The sequence below is a fragment of the Hylobates moloch genome, unplaced genomic scaffold (assembly GCF_009828535.3).
Source record: "Hylobates moloch isolate HMO894 unplaced genomic scaffold, HMol_V3 SCAFFOLD_10, whole genome shotgun sequence".
Taxonomy (NCBI): domain Eukaryota; kingdom Metazoa; phylum Chordata; class Mammalia; order Primates; family Hylobatidae; genus Hylobates; species Hylobates moloch.
The window spans coordinates 30337326-30356612 of record NW_026652285.1 but is presented as its reverse complement, the minus strand read 5'-3'; the positions used below and the strand labels follow the sequence as shown (position 1 = coordinate 30356612).

General features: G+C 46.1%; 2 protein-coding genes and 1 long non-coding RNA gene across 7 annotated transcripts in view; 2 read left to right on the top strand and 1 right to left on the bottom strand.

Moving 5' to 3' along the window:
• The first annotated feature begins 10710 nt into the window (after positions 1-10710).
• Positions 10711-11370, top strand: LOC116475378 (uncharacterized protein FAM215A). Its single transcript, XM_032164730.1, is given in 3 exon segments — positions 10711-10941; positions 10943-11044; positions 11203-11370. Coding segments are annotated over 3 exon segments (501 nt in total).
• A 6078-nt stretch (positions 11371-17448) lies between these two features.
• LOC116475009 (leucine-rich repeat-containing protein 37A2-like) overlaps positions 17449-19287 on the bottom strand; it is a 44328-nt gene continuing 42489 nt past the window's right edge. For both annotated transcript variants that reach the window (XM_032163975.2, XM_058446069.1), the window contains 3 exons: positions 18335-18389; positions 18120-18256; positions 17449-18011 (listed from right to left, as the gene is read on the bottom strand). In XM_032163975.2, the coding sequence (XP_032019866.1) occupies positions 18128-18256; positions 18335-18389 (184 nt within the window). In that variant the 3' untranslated portion in view covers positions 17449-18011; positions 18120-18127. The remainder of the gene's footprint in view (positions 18012-18119; positions 18257-18334; positions 18390-19287) is intronic.
• The window catches only part of LOC116475011 (uncharacterized), a 57636-nt gene continuing 56456 nt past the window's right edge, over positions 18108-19287 (top strand). For 3 of the 4 annotated variants that reach the window (XR_004249799.2, XR_009215417.1, XR_009215416.1), the window contains exon 1: positions 18108-18413. This is a non-coding gene — a long non-coding RNA (uncharacterized LOC116475011). The remainder of the gene's footprint in view (positions 18414-19287) is intronic. The other variant, XR_004249800.2, reaches the window with a different exon arrangement.

Sequence of the window (19287 nt, the reverse complement as noted above, 5' to 3'; positions counted from 1 at the left end):
CTTAAGTAGGTTCAAGTGATCTTCCCTCCTCAGCCCCCCAAGCAGCTAGGACTACAGGTGCATGCCATCACACCTAGCTCATTTTTGTATTTTTTGTAGAGATGAGGTCTTGCCATGTTGCCTAGTCTGATCTTGACTGATCCTGAACTTCTGGGCTCAAGCAGTCCACCCACTTCAGTCTACCAAAGTGCTGGGATTACAGGTGTGAGCCATCACACCTGGCCTTTCCATTTAGTTAGGATTTCTTTAACTTCTTTTGGCAATTTTTATATATTTCAGAGTATAAGATTGTCACTGCTTTTGTTAAATTTATTTCTGATTATTCTTTTTTTGTTTTGAGACGGAGTCTCATTCTGTCATTCAGGCTACAGTGCAATGGTGCGATCTCGGCTCACTGCAACCTCTGCTCCCAGGTTCAAGCGATTCCGCTGCCTCAACCTCCTGAGTAGCTGGGATTACAGGCACCTGCCACCACACCTAGCTAATTTTTGTATTTTAGTAGAGACAGGGTTTCACTATTATGGCTAGGCTAGTCTCGAACTCCTGACCTCAAGTGATCCGCCTGCCTTGGCCTCCCAAAGTGCTGGGATTACAGGTGTGAGCCATCGTGTCCGGCCAGCTATGTGTGTTTTCTTTTTTTTTTTTTTTGGATACTATTGTAAGTGGAATTTTTAAAAACTTTTCATGTTCAGATTGCTTATTGCTTATGTATAGAAATACAGTTACTACTTATATGTTGAGCTTGTATCCTATAACTGTGTTGGATGTGTTTATTGGCTCTAATAGTTTATTTGTGGGATTTTCTATATATGAGATTATATCATCTGCAAATAAAGGTAGCTTTACTTCTTTTTTTTAAGCCTGAGTGATTTTTATTTCTTTTTCTTGCCTATTTGCCCTGGCCAGAACCTTCAGTGCAGTGTTGAACAGAGTGGAAAGAGTGGATATCTTTGTTTTGTTCTTGACCTGAGGGAGAAAGCATTCAGGCTTTCTCCATTAAGTATGATTTTAGCTACGGGGTTTTTGTAGGTATTCTTTTTTTTTCCCCATAGGTATTTTTTATTAGGTTGAAGATGTTTTCTTCAGTTCCTACTTTGTTGAGTGTTTTTATCATGAAAGCATGTTGGATTTTGTCAAGTGCTTTTTCTGCATCTATTCAAATGATCATGTGGTTTGTATCCTTTATTAATACCGTGTATTACATGAATTGATTTTCAGAAGTTAAGCCAACCTTGAATCCCTGGGATTAAGTCATACTTAGCAATGGTGTATAAGCCTTTTTATATGTTGCTGGATTCATTTTGCTTTGCTGAGGACTTTTACATCTGTATTCATAAGATATATCGGTCTGTAGTTGTCTTGTGATATCTGTGTCTGGTTTTGGCATCAGAGTAATAATGGCTTTATTGAATGAGTTGAGATGTGTTCTTGGCTTCATCTTGAACTAATTTTGGTTTAACTTTGAACATTCATTTAGCAAGAGTAAATTCTAATTGCCTAATTACTGAATGAAGATAATAATTAAAGGTATAACTGTTTTTTGTTTGTTTGTTTGTTTGTTTTGAGATGGAGTCTCACTCTGTTGCCCAGGCTGGAGTGCAGTGGTGTGATCTCAGCTCACTGCAACCTCCACTTCCCAGGTTTAAATGATTCTCATGCCTCAGCCTCCCAAGTAGCTAGGATTACAGGCCCCTGCCACCACACTCAGCTAATTTTTGTTTTTAGTAGAGACTAAAAATACAGAAATTTTATCATGTTGGTCAGGCTGGTCTCGAACTCCTGACTTCAAGTGATCCTCCCATCTCAGCCTCCTCAAGTGCTGGGATTACAGATGTGAGCCACCATGCCCGGCCTTTTTGTTTATGTTTGTTTTAGAGATAGAGTCTTCCTATGTTGCCTAGGCTGGAGTACAGTGGCCTATGGTTTCAAGCACTCCTCCTGCCTCAGCCTCCCAAGTAGCTGGGACTAGAGGCACATGGCACACCCAGCTTGGTTGCCTTCCCCCCGCTCCCCAACCCGTGAGACAGGGTCTTGCTATTTGTCCAGACTAGTCTAGAACTCCTAGGCTCAAGTAGTCTCTCCACCTCAGCCTCCCAAGTAGCTAGGATTACAGGCACATGCCACCACACTTGGCAGTCAACTGTTTAAAAAACATCTATTATTTAACATTCGGGGTAGAGGTTCCAAGTATAGAACTTTAGATCCTTACTGCCTGCTTGGTTCCCTGGATTTTTTCTCCTAGTTTTATTTGGGATACTTACTTCATTATTTCATTTTGGTTATGCCATAAATAACACCCAATTTTAGCATTCCTGGGATGATTTAGGCAAGCTTCAGAATAGAGGCCAGAAGTAAATGGAATTGGAAGCATAAAGCCACTAAAATTTTTTCATTGTTCTCTGATCATTTTTTAGCTTTGGATTTTTTGATCATTTAACGTATCAATGAGTAGAAAGGATTTTTCTTGACTACCACATAGCTTATAAAGTGACCGAGTATTCTTTCCTTAGAGATTCTACAGTGTTTAACATTCATTAGGTACTCAGTATGTTTATGAATGAATATATATTAATGGTAGGGCTTTAATAGGGTCTTATTTTGTTGTAACCGAGTGAGTTAGAGAGAAATGCCACACTTTGAGACAAATTCAGGAGTCCTTTATTAGCCGGTGACCGAGAGATGGCTAACGCTTGAAATCCTCTCGGCCCTGAAGAAGGGGCTAGATTTTCTTTTATACTTTGGTTTAGAGAAGGGAGGGGGAGCCTAACTGTAGCAGTCTTACAGAAGTAAAAACAGGCAAAAAGTTAAAAGGACAAATGGTTACAGGAAAAACAAACAGTTCCAGGTGCAGGGGCTTTAAATTCATCACAAGGTGATAGGTGTGGGGGCTCTGGGTGTTATCTGCGGGACACAAATGCGGGGGCTTTAGAGTGCTATCACCCAAGTGAATTCCTGGGAACTGTGGACACAGCTTGCCACAGTACCTTATCAGTTAATTGCACTGTTTGAAGTGCTGAGAGTCAGCTTGCACAAGTTAAGTCCTTGAGGAAGGGGGTGGGTAAGGAGCCCTCAATGTCTTGCAAATGAGGGAGCCAAATGGAGTCCGTCTGGCTCTTTCAGCTAGGAGACAGTCAATCAAGTTAATACAAGTTAATTTATCACAATTTTACTGAAAATTGACAATCATTCAAATTTGGATTACAAGTATTTGTGTTATAAGCATTTAATGCGCTGGCCTAAATATTAACAAGCATGGTCATATTTTGGCATTGCCATCGTATGTATTCTGGGAGGTGTGAGTAGGATTTGGAACTCGGTGTTCATTGATTCCAAACACCATACTCTTTTCCAATAAACTGTATATTTAAAGTGAGAAAAAATAGGTTTTTCTATTGGATTTAGTATTAAAATTCTCTTATTCTTCTAGAGATAGAACGAGGCAAGTTCTCCCTATGGAATTTATGGGGTTGGGTAGGGATGGGAGGGAGACCATGTCTCAGTACATTGTACTTTTCTGCTCCTTCACTCTTCTGTTTTTATTTTGTTTTGTTTTGTTTTTGTGACAAATCTTGCTGTGCTGCCCAGGCTGGAGTGCAGTGTCACAGTCTCACTGTGCACAAGGCTCACTGCAGCCTTGACCTCTTAGGCTCAAGAGATCCTCCCTTCTCAGCCTCTTGAGTAGCTGGGACCACAGGCTTGCACCACTATTCCTGGCTAATTATTGTATTTTTTTTTTTTTTTTTGAGACGGAGTCTCGCTCTGTCGCCAAGGCTGGAGTGCAGTGGCGCAATCTCGGCTCACTGCAAGCTCCGCCTCCCGGGTTCACGCCATTCTCCTGCCTCAGCCTCTCCGAGTAGCTGGGACTACAGGCGCCCGCCACCACACCCGGCTAATTTTTTGTATTTTTTTTTTTTTTTTTTTTTAGTAGAGACAGGGTTTCACCGTGGTCTCGATCTCCTTACCTCGTGATCCGCCTGCCTCGGCCTCCCAAAGTGCTGGGATTACAAGTGTGAGCCACCGCACTCGGCCTGTATTTTTTTTTGTAGAGACAGGGTTTCACCTGTTGCCCAGGCTGGTCTTGACTCCTGAGCTCAAGCAATTTTTTTTTTTTCCGACGGGGTTTCACTCTTGTCATGCAGACTGGAGTGCAATGGCATGATCTTGGCTCATTGCAACCTCTGCCTCCCATGTTCAAGCAATTCTCCTGCCTCAGCCTCCCAAGTAGCTGGGATTACAGGCACCCACCACTACTACCTGCTAATTTTTGTATTTTTAGTAGAGACAGGGTTTCACCGTGTTGGTCAGGCTGGTCTAGAACTCCTGACCTCAAGTGATCTGCCTGCCTCAGCCTCCCAAAGTGCTGGGATTACAGGCATGAGCCACCGCGCCTGGCCTCAAGCGATCTTTTTGAAAGAGAAATTAGTATCACATATAGAATTCGAACATTCTAACCTCAGTTTGACTTTTGAAAGGAAGAAAAGTAGACAAAATTGATCCATTCTGGAGGAGCTACTTTGGAATGGCAGTACTTTAAATAACCGAGAACCTTTCACTATTAACTTTGTCATTTGCTTTATTCTTGTAACATACCAGAGTCTTATTCTCTAAAAAAGACAGAGTAGGCCGGGTGCAGTTGCTCACGCCTGTAATCCCACCACTTTGGGAGGCCGAGGTGGGTGGATTATCTGAGGTCAGCAGTTTAAGCTTAGCCTGGCCAACATGGTGAAACATATTGTCATATTGTTTATGTTCTTAGAAACAGAATTTCCTGGCTGGGGATAGTGGCTGGTGTCTTTGGGAGGCCAAACGTCAGGAGTTTGAGAGCAACCTGGACACCATAGCAAGACCCCATCTCTACAAAATTTTTTATTAAAAATTAGCCAGGGCCGAGTGTGGTGGCTTATGCCTGCACTTTGGGAGGCCGAGGTAGGTGGATCACCTGAGGTCAGGAGTTTGAGACCAGCCTGACCAACACGGAGAAACCCCATCTCTACTAAAAATACAAAATTAGCCAGGTGTGGTGGCGCATGCCTGTAATCTCAGCTATTTGAGAGGCTGAGGCAGGAGAATCGCTTGAACCCGGGAGGCGGAGGTTGTGGTGAGCCAAGATCGTGCCATTGCACTCCAGCCTTGGTATCAAGAGCAAAAGTCGGTCTCAAAAAAAAAAAAAAAAAAAAAAAAAAAGATTAGCCAGGTATGGTAGTATGCTCCTGATCCTAGCTGCCTGGGAGACCTCCCACCTAGGATAGCTTTCCATTTCTCACCACTTGTTGGCTTTATCAGACTATGTGTTTTCCCATCCAGATTTGAAACAGCATCTTAATGTTTTACCTAATATTTATATTTTAACTAAATTTTAATGAGATGACACATTTCTATATATTTATTAATTATTTGCCTTTTATGTGAATTTCCTATTTCTATTAAGATTGTCATTTTTTCTTTTAACTTGTTTCTTTTTTTTTGAGACAGTTTTGCTCTTGTTGCCCAGGCTGGAGTGCAATGGCGCGATCTTGGCTCACCGCAACCTCCACTTCCTGGGTTCAAGTGATTCTCCTGCTTCAGCCTCCCGTGTAGCTGGGATTACAGGCATGCTCCACCGCGACCGACTAATTTTCTATTTTTAGTAGAGACAGAATTTCTCCATGTTGTTCAGGTTGGTCTCGAACTCCCAACCTCAGGTGATCAGCCTGCCTTGGCCTCCCAAAGTGCTGGGATTACAGGTGTGAGTCACCATGCCCGGCCTCTCTAAATCTATTTCTGAGAGTTCTGTTACATATTCTGATGTTTAATCTTCAGTTATATGTATTAGATATCTTCCACCAAAATACAGTTTGCCTTTTAACTTTATTAGATTTTCTATTGTATGTTGAAAAGTAGGTGATATCTTTGTGTCTTATCTAAGAAATGCTCCCTGCTTTAAGTCCCGAAGATGTTCTTTTAAGTTTGGCTGTTCATATTTAGCAATTTGAAATACCAAAATCTTGTAATTATATCATGAAGAAGGGAACTAATTTTACTTTTTCCTTCTAAAGAACTGGCCAGTTTAGTACTATTGAACAGTTTAATTTTTTCCCCACGGATCTGATTAAAAGAAAATTTCCCGGTATCTTTTATGTATCTAGTTCTACGTTTTGAGGCTTTCTACAGTTTTGCAGCAAATCTGGCTATCTGGTAATGTGAATTTGCATCATGCCTTCTTCTTCCAAATTTCTTGCTGTTGGTCCTTTATTCCATGTGAACTTTTGGATCTGTTTCTCAGCTTTCATTAAAAATACTGTAGGCAATTTGATTGCAATTTCTTTGAATTTATAGATGTTCATGAGAATCACCATCCTTAAAAAATGTATCCTACCATTTGTATAGATCTTCATGCTTTCAGGCGTTACAGTTTTCTCTTTTTTTTTTTTTTTTTTTTTTTTTTGGTGGGGTTTTTTTTTTTTTTTTTTTTTTTTGAGGTGGAGTCTTGCTCTGTCGCCCAGGCTGGAGTGCAGTGGCCCGATCTCGGCTCACTGCAAGCTCCGCCTTCCGGGTTCACGCCATTCTCCTGCCTCAGCCTCCCGAGTAGCTGGGACTACAGGCACCCGCCACTGCGCCCAGCTAATTTTTTGTATTTTTAGTAGAGACTTAGTTTCACTGTGGTCTCGATCTCCTGACCTCGTGATCCGCCCACCTCTGCCTCCCAAAGTGCTGGGATTACAGGCGTGAGCCACTGCACCCAGCCTGCTGTTTTCTCTATAAAGATTTTTATTTATTTATTTTTTAATTTGAGAAGGAGTTTTGCTGTTGTTGCCCAGGCTGGAGTGCAATGGCACAATCTCGGCTCACTGCAACCTCTGCCTCCCATGTTCAAGCGATTCTCCTGCCTCAGCCTCCCAAGTAGCTGGGATTACAGGCATGTGTCGCCACGCCCGGCTGATTTTGTATTTTTAGTAGAGATGGAGTTTCTCCCTGTTGGTCAGGCTGGTCTCAAACTCCTGACCTCAGGTGATCCACCCGCTTCAGCCTCCCAAAGTGCTGGGATTACAGGTGTGAGCCACCACACCCGGTAAGATTTTTAATATATCATTAGTTTTGTTGGCGTTATGAATGGTACTTAAAAATGAATATTTTCTACTTTTTTATTAGTTTTCAAATATTCTTTACTGAAGACTTTTGCCGAATTTTTTATTAGTTTTAATCTTAATGTTGGTTGGATTTCCTGTATATTCTTATATGTTTTATTTTAGCATGGACAATATTTTTATCTCTAGAGAAATTAATGGGATTTCAGAGAAACTGTGTGCCACAGGATCAGGATGCTGGAAGGCAGTTCCACTTAATTTGGGAAATACCTATTTGAAAGTTTATATCCATGTGCATCCTGAGGAGTGAGGGGTGTCTGTCTCTGTCTGTCTTGGGTTTTTCTTGACACTAGAGTTAGTCTCTGCAAGGGCCTTTAGAAGTTAAATTCCATCCTCCACCCCCCAATCTGGTATAGATATTACTGCTACTCTTGGATTTCACTCAACTTATTTCCTTTTAGGAGACTCAGGTCAGAATGGAAATGGGCTGCAGACAGGGCAGCTATTGTCAGCTGCTGGAACTGGCTTCAGGCTCATGTTTCTGACTTGGAATATCGAATTCGTCAGCAAACAGACATTTACAAACAGATATGTGCTAATAAGGTAAGGGATAGGTGTCTGGTGCTTTTTAGTACAGCTGAAAACTATCATTATTGCTTTTCTCCCATTCCCTCCCACCTCTTTAATAATCCCCTTGCCATAATCCCCTTTTTTAACTATTTCAAGACAAACAGTTTAATGACCTGATATAGTGGTTTAATTTGTTTAAGAACCTGATGGGGCCACGTATGGTGGCTCACTCTGGTAATCCCAGCACTTTGGGAGGCCAAGGCAGGAGGATCATTTGAGCTCAGGAGTTCTAGACCAGACTGGGCAACATAGTGAGACCTTGTCTTTACAAAAAATACAAAAATTAGCCGGGCGCGGTGGCTCATGCTTGTAATCCCAGCACTTTGGGAGGCCGAGGCAGGCGGATCACGAGGTCAGCAGATCGAGACCACAGTGAAACCCCGTCTCTACTAAAAATACAAAAAAATTAGCCGGGCGCGGTGGCGGGCGCCTGTAGTCCCAGCTACTTGGAGAGGCTGAGGCAGGAGAATGGCGTGAACGCGGGAGGCGGAGCTTACAGTGAGCCGAGATTGTGCCACTGCACTCCAGCCTGGGCGACAGAGTGAGACTCTGTCTCAAAAAAAAAAAAAAAAAAAAATACAAAAATTAGCCGAGCATGATGGCATGTGCCTGTAGTCCCAGCTACTTAGGAGGCTGAAGTGGGAGGATCGCTTGAGCCCATGAAGTGGAGGTTGCAGTGAGCCAAGATTGTGCCACCACACTCCAGCCTGGGCAACTAAGACCCTATCTCATAAAAAGGAAAACACTATTAGAATATAATAGTTAATTGAACTTTTATTTAGAACAAAACAGTGTGGGTATCTGAGCTAACAGGAAACAAGAAAAATACTGTATAATGCAAGCAAGCCATTGATGTAACTGTCATATTTGTTAGATTTATGGAAAAGTGCCTACTATGTCTCAGCAGTGTTCTCCATAGTAGGGTCACAATGGTGAACAAAAATCCTACCTTCATGAAGCTTACATCCTTGTAAAGTATTTTTTATGTTAGCTTGGTATGGCTGAGCTCTATCTTTATCTAGACCCATGTCTTTATATAGACCCAGCACTTTGGGAGGGTGAGGCAGGCAGTTCACCTGAGGTCAGGAGTTGAAGACCAGCCTGGCCAACATGGCAAAACCCTGTCCCTACCAAAAATACAAAAATCAGCTGGGTATGGGGTACGCGCTTGTAATCCCAGCCACTCGGGAGGCTGAGGCATGAGAATCACTTGAACCCAGGAGGCGGAGGTTGTAATAAGCTGAGACTGTGCCACTGCACTCCAGCCTGGGTGAAAGTGAGACCCATGTCAAAAAAACAAAAATTAATTAAAAATAAATTTTTTGTAGAAAAGGAGTTCCACTATGTTCCCCAGGCTGATATCAAATTATCAAGCTATCTTCCCACCTTGGCCTCCCAAAGTGCTGGGATTACAGGCATGAGCCACGAGGCCCACCTAAATTTATATGTAAATAGCCATATGTGGCTAGTGGCTACTGTATCAGACCTCACAGTTCTGTACAGATAATGCACAGCACAGAGTAGCATACTCTACACGCCCTACTAAATCTTGCTTTGCTCCCTTAACAGCACCTATGCATCTTGGAGATAGATTGCCCCAGTCTGCCTCATTTTTAAAAACTGCTGCATAATATCCTCTTGTAATCCACAAAGGCAATCCCAGACCCAGCCTGGAGAGCCATGGGTCATCACTTTTTACAACAAGCTCTAAAATCTTCCACATATACCATAACCAAGGCACTTCAAAACAACCCTAGGTTCCTCATGCCTCTACTTCTATCAGCCTGGGCCTGACATAGTTGGACATCGAATAGTCACTTTTGGGGGCTGGCGGAAATAATTTGCCATGAGTGACTGCCCTAAAAGATACTCTCCACCCACGTGGCCCATGCCTGGCATTCACTAGTGCTAGTGGCATTCTTTAAGGTTGCTCATATCTCTAAGTGGTTCTCCTTTAAAGAGCAAAGTCTCCTGGGAAAGGTGGTCATTAAGCAGAACATCTGGGGCTGATCTTGCTTTTGCCCTGTTGAGAGGGGCCAAGGGACTTGGTAGAGCAGCAGGTGCTCTGACGGTGAACCTCATTGTTTTTAAAATTATTTTTAAGAGGCCAGGTGCGTTGGCTCACACCTGTAGTCCCAGGACTTTGAGGAGCAGAGGCAGGAGGATCATTTGAGTCCAGGAGTTCAAGATTAGACTGAGCAACATGGGGAGACCTCATCTCTACAAAAAATTTAAAAGAAAATTAATTGGGCATGGTGGCCCGAGCCTGTGGTCCCCGCTACTCGGGAGGCTGAGGTGGGAGGATCACCTGAGCCCAGGAGGTTGAGACTTGCAGTGAGCTGAGTTCACACCACTGTACTCGAGCCTTGATGACAGAATGAGACTGTCTCAAAAAAAAAAAAAAAAAATTGTCCTTAAGTCCATGTGGACCCCTGACTAGGTTTGTGCCCTAGACAGCCTTCCTCTGAGGGCAATTCAGGTGGTGAGACTCCAGCTTTAAATGGCCTCTAGAGAAATTTCACTAACCTGCCTTGGTGTTTGACTCTGTATAACCCCTTTCTTCTGGAGGTCCCTTTGGGTGGCAGTAGATACGGGATTTGGTGTCTGACAGATCTCGGGACAGATCCCAGCTCCAAATGGCAGAGTCTCTACAGATTACAAGCCAAATACTTAGCACTATGTGCTGATCTTCAGGAAGTCAGTCTATATTTCATAACAAGTCACATGGGGATAATGAAGGAATGGCCTAAAATGCTCTCAGTAATATTCCTGAGTCATCCCTCAGGGCTGGGCTTGGTGTTACGCATGGCGGGGAAGGGAGCAGAGCTGTGTGCAGAGGAAGATGCAGTTCGTGCCTTGTCAGGGTCCCTGACCTGATGGCGACGACCCATGGTGGAGTCTTCATAGTGACAGACACCACTGTAAAAGCAGACCCAGGCTGTGCAACCCCCAAAGCAGGCCTCCTCACTCACCGGGATAGATAGACTATTGGCCCTACCTGCACCCACCGCTTGCCATGGTTTTGTTGTGGGTGGAGGGTACTTTCCTGCCCCCTGGCTTTGGGTTTGCCCACGTGGCTTGCTCTGGCCGTGGAATGAAGCAGAAACGAAAGGCTGCCAGTTCCGAGCCCACGTCTCAAGTCGCCTTAGGTGGTTCCGCGGGCCCCGTGCTGTTCCACCTTCACCCAGAAGGCCTTCTCTGGTGCAGCCACTGCTTCTTCAGCCTCGGCCCAAAAGGAACGGAGGAGCCCCCCTGGCCGATCCGCAGGCCTGCAGGGAGCCACAGAGCGCAGCGGCCGGCCCAGCGTTCAAGCCCAAGCACAGGGCTGCGAGAACCTTGTTCCAGCCGCCGTTTAGGATGGTTGATTAGGACGCGTTGCCGTGGCGGTAGCTCACCAATCCAATGCGTGCACCCGCTCCTTTATTAGGCTATAGGGCCAGTGGCTCCCACAGGGACCTGATACAATAGTGCGTTAAATAAGGAGCTTATTGAGCTCTCATGTTGTAAGCCAGCGGAGAAGTCCAGGACTAGTGTGGGGGCTCCGGCGGGGGCTGTGGCCCCATCCGCATGGAGCCTCCCCATAGTTCACAGGTCTCAGTCTTCCGAGCCTTCAACCCTGCGAGCCCGAACAGTCCACAGGGCGGCGCCAGACCCTCTTTCGAACGCCATCCTCTAAAGCCTAGGCTCCAACCGGCTCCACTCCTTCAGGCTCAGGATTTTCACTCTTCTCGAATGGGGGTGGCCCTCCCCCAATATTCTGAGTCGCAACAGCATCTCCCTCCCACCAGGACCTCAGAGCCAGAGCTGGGCGAGAGGCCCTGACCTCTGGGGTAGGGTGGCAGCGTCCCTGTGAAGGTGCGGTCCTGCCTCCCATCCCCAGGCGCCCGGCCTCTCCCACCCTCAGCGCCCTGCTCACCTCCAGCTGAAGACACGAGGGCACCTCTGCTTCCTCCCTGCCCTCTCTGCAGTACCGCCGAGTGAGCATAAAAGGGTTTCATATAGGCTTTGCCGGGCGTGGAGACTCCCACCTGTAATCCCAGTAACTTGAGAGACCAAGGCGGGAGGATCACTTGAGGCCAGGAGTTCAAAACCATCCTGGGCAACAAAGTGAGGCCTGTCTCTGGGAAAAAAAAAAAAAAAAAGAATAAAAGAGGTCGCTTCTTCTGGGAGATTGATGTAGGGGAGTGTGAGTTAGAAGGGAGGCATCGAGGATCAGTCATTTAAAGCAGCATCCAAGGATGTTCAAGGCTAGAGATCCACAGGCGTATTTTCAGAAACTGAATCTCTTGGTGGGGCACAGTGGCTCATGACTGTAATCCCAGCACTTTGGGAGGCCAAGGTGAGCGGATCACTTGAGGTCAGGAGTTCAAGACTAGCCTGGTCAACATGGTGAAACCGTTTTTAGAAAAAAATAAAAATTGGCTGGGCATGACAGTGGGCACCGGTAATCCCAGCTATTCGGGAGGCTGAGGCAGGAGAATCACTTGAACCCAGGAGGCAGAGGTTGCAGTGAGCTGAGATCACGCTACTGCACTCTAGCCTAGGCGACAGAGTGAGACTGTCTCAAAAAAAAAAAAAAAAAGACCCCAAAACCCAAAACAAGCCAGGCGCGGTAGCTCGCACCTGTAATCCCAGCCCTTTGGCAGGCTGGGGCGGGTGGATCACCTGAGGTCAGGAGTTCTAGACCAGCCTGACCAACATGGTGAAACCCCATCTTTACTAAAAATACAAAAATTAGCCGGGCATGGTGGTGCATGCCTATAATCCCAGCTACTAGGGAAACTGAGGCAGGAGAATTGCTTGAACCCAGGAGGCAGAGGATGCAGTGAGCTGAGATCGTGCCATTGCATTCCAGACTGGGCAACAAGAGTGAAACTCCATCTCAAAAGAAAAAAAAACCAAAACAAACAAAACCCCTGAATTTCCCTGTGGACACCTTTTCTCTGGCAGCCTTTTTCAATGAGGAGTATGTTTTCTCCAATACTATATGGCCTGCAGACCGCTCAGCTTTCATTCTAGTGAAAACATTCCAGAAAAAAACTCTGAATCAATCGCAGGTGTTTCTCCAATCAACTCAGGATGATTGTGTGTCACCTGCTGCCCAGCTAGAATGACACCTCTCCAGGCCTCTGACTTAGCTAGGTCTCCACCTTGTGACTCCACCATAGACTCCATGCCTTCTTCCTTTGCAAAGCCTCAGACACCCAAATGCCTACCAAAAGTGGGTAGAGCGCCAGGACACCTCCAAGTATAAGTGGGGCTCTCCAGCACGCCTGGACGTGGAGGCGTGATGCAGAGTGGTGGCTGCTCGTGACACTCATTTCACCCCTTTCTGTGCAGGTGCCAGAAGCCCAGGAAGCACATATCAAGGCTCACTTGCCAGCGGGGTGCTGCCAATAGAATGTAGTCACGTGGAATTTGGAATGTGGAAAGGAGGTAGAAGTCATCCTTTCCTCCCCCGTAGCAGCAGGCGTGCAGGCTCTGGTGGTCAGCTGGACTCCATACTCCCCCACCAGTCACCAGCCTGGGGACTGTGGGGACTGCAAGGACCTCAGCAGCGGTTTCCCAAGTTTCCTGACTTCTTCCGTCCTCTGGAAATCAGCTGTGGTAAAGTAGCCTGAAAGCCAGTGGTGCAACCCCCTACCCCCAACCTTCACCACCTCTAGCCCCTCCAATCATAAGCACTAATTGCCTATATACAACCCCTTATTGTTTGAAATATCTAGAGTAATTTCTGTTTTCCTATCTGGGGTAGTGGAACATAAGAAGAAATATACATTTGGTCTCTGCCCACAGTTCCTAACACAAAGCTCCTAAAACCCTTGGAAACTCCTGAATGATGGTGGTGCTGGGCATTGTCTTCCTTTCTTAAAAAATTTATCATTTTTCTTTTCTCCCAGGGGTTTTTTTCTTTAAAAAAAAAACAAAACTTTTCTTTTAGGTTAGGGGATACACATGCACATTCGTTATATAGGTAAACTTGTGTCACGGCAGTTTGTTGTACAGATTATTTCGTCACCCAGGTACTAAGCCTAGTACCCAACAGTTTTTTCTGCTCCTCTCCCTCCTCCCACCCTCCACCCTCAGGTAGGGCCTAGTGTGTGTTGTTCCCTTGTGTTTATGAGTTCTCATCATTTTGCTCCCACTTATAAGAACATGCAGTGTTTGGTTTTCTGTTCCTGTCTTAGTTTGCTGAGGATAATGGCCTCCAGCTCCATCCGTGCTCCTGTGAAAGACATGATCTCGCTGTTTTTTATGGCTGCACATCTTTTGTTCTAACATTTGGTCCTTAAACCTGGTTCCTGACACAGAGCTCCTAAATCCCTTGGAATTTTCTGGGTGATAGAAGCGTCCTTTGTTCTCATGAGGTGACTCTTGGTGGGCTCCTTATTTGGGGACTGGTCACGAAAAAGACCTAACTATGGTTGGAAGCGTTGTGCTGTCAGCCCCATTCCCCATCCTCTGGGGTGGGGAGTGGAGCTGGAGCTCGATCATGCCTACGTGACAAAGCCTCCATAATAATCCTTAAAAGACAGGACTTGGAGAGCTTCTGGGTTGGCGAACACATCCCTGTTCTGGGAGGGTGGTGCACCCCAACTCCCCAAGGACACTTCCAGACCTCCCCCTGTGTATCTCTTCATCTGGCTGTTCATTTGTGTCCTTTAAAATATCCTTTGTAATAAATCAGCAATAGTAAGAAAACTGTTTTCCTGGGTTCCATGAGCTGTTCTAGCAAATGTTCAAACCTGAGGAGGGAGTTGTGGGGACCTCCAATTTATAGCCAGTTGGTCAGATGCATAGGCGATGCTTGGCCTTGCACCTGGGGTCTAACGTGGGGGTGGTCCTGACTGAGCCCTTAAGCTGTGGAGTCTGGTGCTCACTGTGCTTAGGGCTTCTCTGCCTTTGTAGTGTCCTGTCTAGAAGCCTTTCCTTCCTCTTGTCAGCTCAGAAAACTTTTCTTCCACTTCCCTTCTTCTAAGCCATCCCTTACATCTACTCCTTTCCAGCCCACCAAGAGCAGAACCACGGCTGGCTCCACTGCCACCATGCCATTCCACACTGTCTCCTCAGGATGTATTCAGATGTCCAGCCCTCCCCCAAGTCTAGGAGCCCTTTGAGGAAAGGGATGCTGGCCTAGTCAACTCTTTCCCAGCACCAGGCACAGCGTCTGGCACATTCCATCTTTTTCATGGACTCTCCCCAGGCAGCCTGACCTTCCCTCCTCTGAACTGCTGCATTTCTTGTCTGCATCATGTTTGCCCTAATCAGATATCACCTTATTTCCATCTTTTAAAAAATGCTTTATTTCTCTGGAAGGCTTCATTGGAATCACAATTTTCATTCATTTAGTAACTGTTGGCCTTGTATCCACCTCTCTCTGGCACTCAGGTCTCACTTAAGAGCTGGCCGTCTGAGCTGTGATTTGCGATCAGTGAGATGGAGACAGAGGCAGCCCTAGGCAGTCATGTTTTGTTCCACCTGACACTGGGTGCCACTCCCCCTCCCAGGGTACAGGTGGGCATGGGCACTAGCCTGGGAGAGACAGCTCATCCATACTCTGGCCCAGCAGAAACTCTGAGCTTAGACAAAACTGCTCAGTTGAGGACAAACTGGGCAAAGTAGAATCTTACTTTGGGAGTTTTTAGAAATATGGTGGGGTGGCATTTGGGAAAAATAAGAATTGCAGCTGGGCATGATGGTACACACCTGTAGACCCCCAGCTACTCTGGAGGCTGAGGTAGGAGGATCTTTGGAGCCCAAGAGCTTGAGGCAGCAGTGAGCTATGAATGCACCACTGCACTCCAGCCTGGGTGACAGATCAAGACCCTGTCTGAAAAAAAAAACGTACACATTTGAGATACCTAATTTTTGTTATATAAAAAAATTATAAGCATCAAAATGTGAAATTATGTAAATATGCCAAAATAGGAACCTGGAGGTGCTTGGAATCCAGAGTTTGGGAGCCCAGCAGTGCAAGGATCTCTAGTCTTGGCTTTTTTTTTTTTTTTTTTTTGAGATGGAATGTTGCTCTGTTGCCCAGGCTGGTGTGCAGTGGCCCATTATGAGCTCACTGCAACCTCTGCCTCCCAGGTTCAAGCAATTCTCCCTCCCTCAGCTTCCTGAGTAACTGGGATTACAGGCGTGCATCACCACCCCCAGCTAATTTTTGTATTTTTTAGTAGAGACAGGGTTTTGCCATGTTGGCCAGGGTGGTCTTGAACTCCTGCCTCAGGTGGTCCACCTACCTCAGCCTCCCAAAGTGCTGGGATTACAAGCATGAGCCACTGCACCCGGCCTTGTCTTGGCTTCTTGTCAGCTCCCTGCTTATGTCCAACACTCACCCCTATTAGAGCTGGTGTGGGGAGCTTCTGTCCTGGTGACTTAACAGTGTAATTAAAGTGCTTAGCACTGTACCTGTACCACAGCTGGTGCCAATAACAGCAGCTGCAATCATCCTCACCATCCACATGTTATTGTTATATTAACTCTTTGATGGCAACCCTGGCTTATCCCCCCATCTCCCTATGCCCTACAGCAGGGCAGTGGAATGGTTAAGAGGCTTTGAAGTCTAACAGTGCTGGCTTAAAACCCTAATTTGTCGTTTTGGATGTGTGGCTTTGGACACTTTGGGCAGGTCACCTACGTTCTTCGAGCCCTGTATTCTTATCTGTCAGATGATGATTTTTTTTTTTTTGAGACGGAGTCTCATTCTCTTGCCCAGGCTGGAGTGCAGTGGCTTGATCTTGGCTCACTGCAAGCTCCACCTCCCGCGTTCACACCATCCTCCTGCCTCAGCTTCCTGAGTAGCTGGGACTACAGGCTCCTGCCACCACACCCGGCTAATTTTTTTGTATTTTTAGTAGAGACGGGGTTTCACCGTGTTAGCCAGGATGGTCTCGATCTCCTGACCTCGTGATCCGCCCGCCTCGGCTTCCCAAAGTGTCAGATGATTTTAACAACTATGCTTCCATGAATTGCTGGGCTAAATGATATGACTGTAAAATGCCTAACCCAGGGTTTACATCGAGTAAGCAAATTGTAAATGGTAGCTGCTGCTCTGCCTATGATTATTTAGTCTTGTGCTTTAAACTCAAATATTTGTTGGCCCACTGCAGTCACCACACAGAGAAAGATGCTTTTCATTCTCAGTAAAGAACTTTGGGAGATAACTGGGGCAGGCAGCAAGAGAACAGGTGTCTTATGTCCAGCATTAGCAAACTCATCGGAACTGATGGGCAGCTCACTTTGCTTAGAACCTGCACCAGCACACACACGGGGCTGCTTCCCAGTCACACTGCTCCTGGGAAGGTAGGGGGGCTGCTGTTCTGCAGTTAGCGCCGTTCTTTACCTCCTATTACCGAACTGCCAGAGTTCATTTGTGTTCAATTAGGTAGATTACCAATTCTTGTTCATTCCGATTTTCTTTTGCTCCCTAATGTGTTTAACGTTCACTAACCTACCAAATGTGATTTATTAGTGACTTTTTCTTTGAAGATGGAGTGGAGGAATCCTGACGCCTTCTGCAACATTCTGCTGCTGTTATGGAACAGTACAGTTACGGATGTGCATCAGCGGGGGATGGGGAAAGGCTAGGGCAGTACATGTGAATGGAGAGGTAGCCCCACCAGTATGTTTTCTGAAATACAGTCCCGCAGAGGGCTTGGGAAATTACTGTTCTCACACGCTCTTGGGAAATTACTGTTCTCACACGCTCTTCTGGACCCTACCCCTCCAGCACCTCCCTGCTATCCAAGGGTTGGGATTTTTAAAAAGAAAAACAAATAAAAAAAAAAGCAATGTGAATCTTTTGTCATCTTGTAAGGGTGAAAAGCCCCCTACCAAGTCTGGATGAACATTCATGCATGTGCTTGAGGGCTTGGGAAAAAGGCAGGGCTTGGCCCCACAGTGCAGGTAGGCCCAGTGATCCTATGATAGGGGCCAGGAGATGGGAGGTCCCCTGTGGGCAGGAGTTCAAGTATGTGGGATTATATGACTGGTGCTTGATGAACCAAGGGAGAGGGCACCAAAAACAATGGTATTTAATTGCAAAATCTCCACCCCCTGAGGATATGTTTTCAGGTCTGGGTGACTAATTAGACTGGGAAACAAGGGAGGGAACGATGGCCCTGTGCTTCCTCTGCCCACTGCCTCTGGATGCATGGGCCGCCGGCTTCACTCCTGCTTTTCCTTCTGATGGCCCTTGTTGTTTATGCTACGTATTTTTGCAGGAGGCCTGAGGTGGGCTGGGGTCAGTCTGTGTTCTCCTGTGACAGGGCTTCACTCTCCTCCCCTTTCTCTGCTGGGGTTTCGCTGTCCCTGGGATAAGAATAACAATGCCAAGGTTTTGATTCTTGAAAGGAGCAATTAAGCTTCTCACCACCCCCCCCCATTTTAGATGGGAACTGTGAGGGCTCCGTCATTTACCCAGGGTCCTAGTTGAGGATCTCGTCCTCAAGAGATGACTCGGACAGCTTCCTTGCGCGATTATTTACTCTTGCGGCACTGACAGGTTTGTACGTATCTTTAAGCCAGAGCGGCTGTCGGAATGAGGAAAGTCCATCCTAGAAGACAGAAAGGGAAATATTAATTTTGCATGTCCTCTGCTTTCCCTGGCCACAGCAATGAATCCTCCAATGTACCTGACTCTCCCTTTGCGAAGAGCATCTTCTCCGTGGCAGAAATCTGAAAATGCCCCTGGGGAGACACATGCACAAGACAGTGAGTGGTGCAGCCCTTTCCCACGTATCTCACAATGTACTTCTCTGGTCTTATTAGGACTAAATGAGTATCTCAGTCCATAATCACAGTGAGAAGAACCACCACAGACCACATACCTGGGGTCTTGAAAATAATTCCATGCACGTGGGCCTTTCAGAAGCTCTCCATGTCTGTCCAGAAGGGCCCCACAATATACTGGGGGGACTTTGTATGTGGCTCAGCACGGAGCAGGGGCAGGATGTTCAGTCCCACTCACCCCCTTGGCCAAGTGCCCTTGTGCAGTGAACAAACTGCACAACCATGCTGGGCAGAAGCATTTTATATCAGTCCCCTTCGGACTTAGTCTCACAGGCATCATTTGATGGGGGGTGGGAGATGAAGTGGTTCTTCCTTTTCTAGATACTTTATTCTATAAGTTGGATCACCTCAAGCAAATGCCTGAGTGCAGCTAGCCAAGTTCTCTATCTCACAGTCTTCATACGGCTGGCTGTCGCTGATGAGTGAGTGAGCTGTGAAATCAGCTTAAAGCACAACATGTTCTTTTTGAATGTGAATAAAATAGGAAAATGCAGAGTGCATTGTGTGACCATGGGGCAAGACACTCTCCCTTTCTCTTTCTCAGTTTTCCTGTCATAAAAGGACAAACTACTGTCTAAGGTCTCCATAGTTAAAATTCTTTTTTTTTTTTTTTTTATTTGAGACAGTTTTGCTCTTGTTCCCCAGGCTGGAGTGCAATGGTGCTATCTTGGCTCCCTGCAACCTGCGCCTCCTGGGTTCAAGCAGTTCTCCTGCCTCAGCCTCCCAAGTAGCTGGGATTACAGGCCTGCGCCACCACACCCAGCTAATTTAGTATTTTTAGTAGAGATGGGGTTTC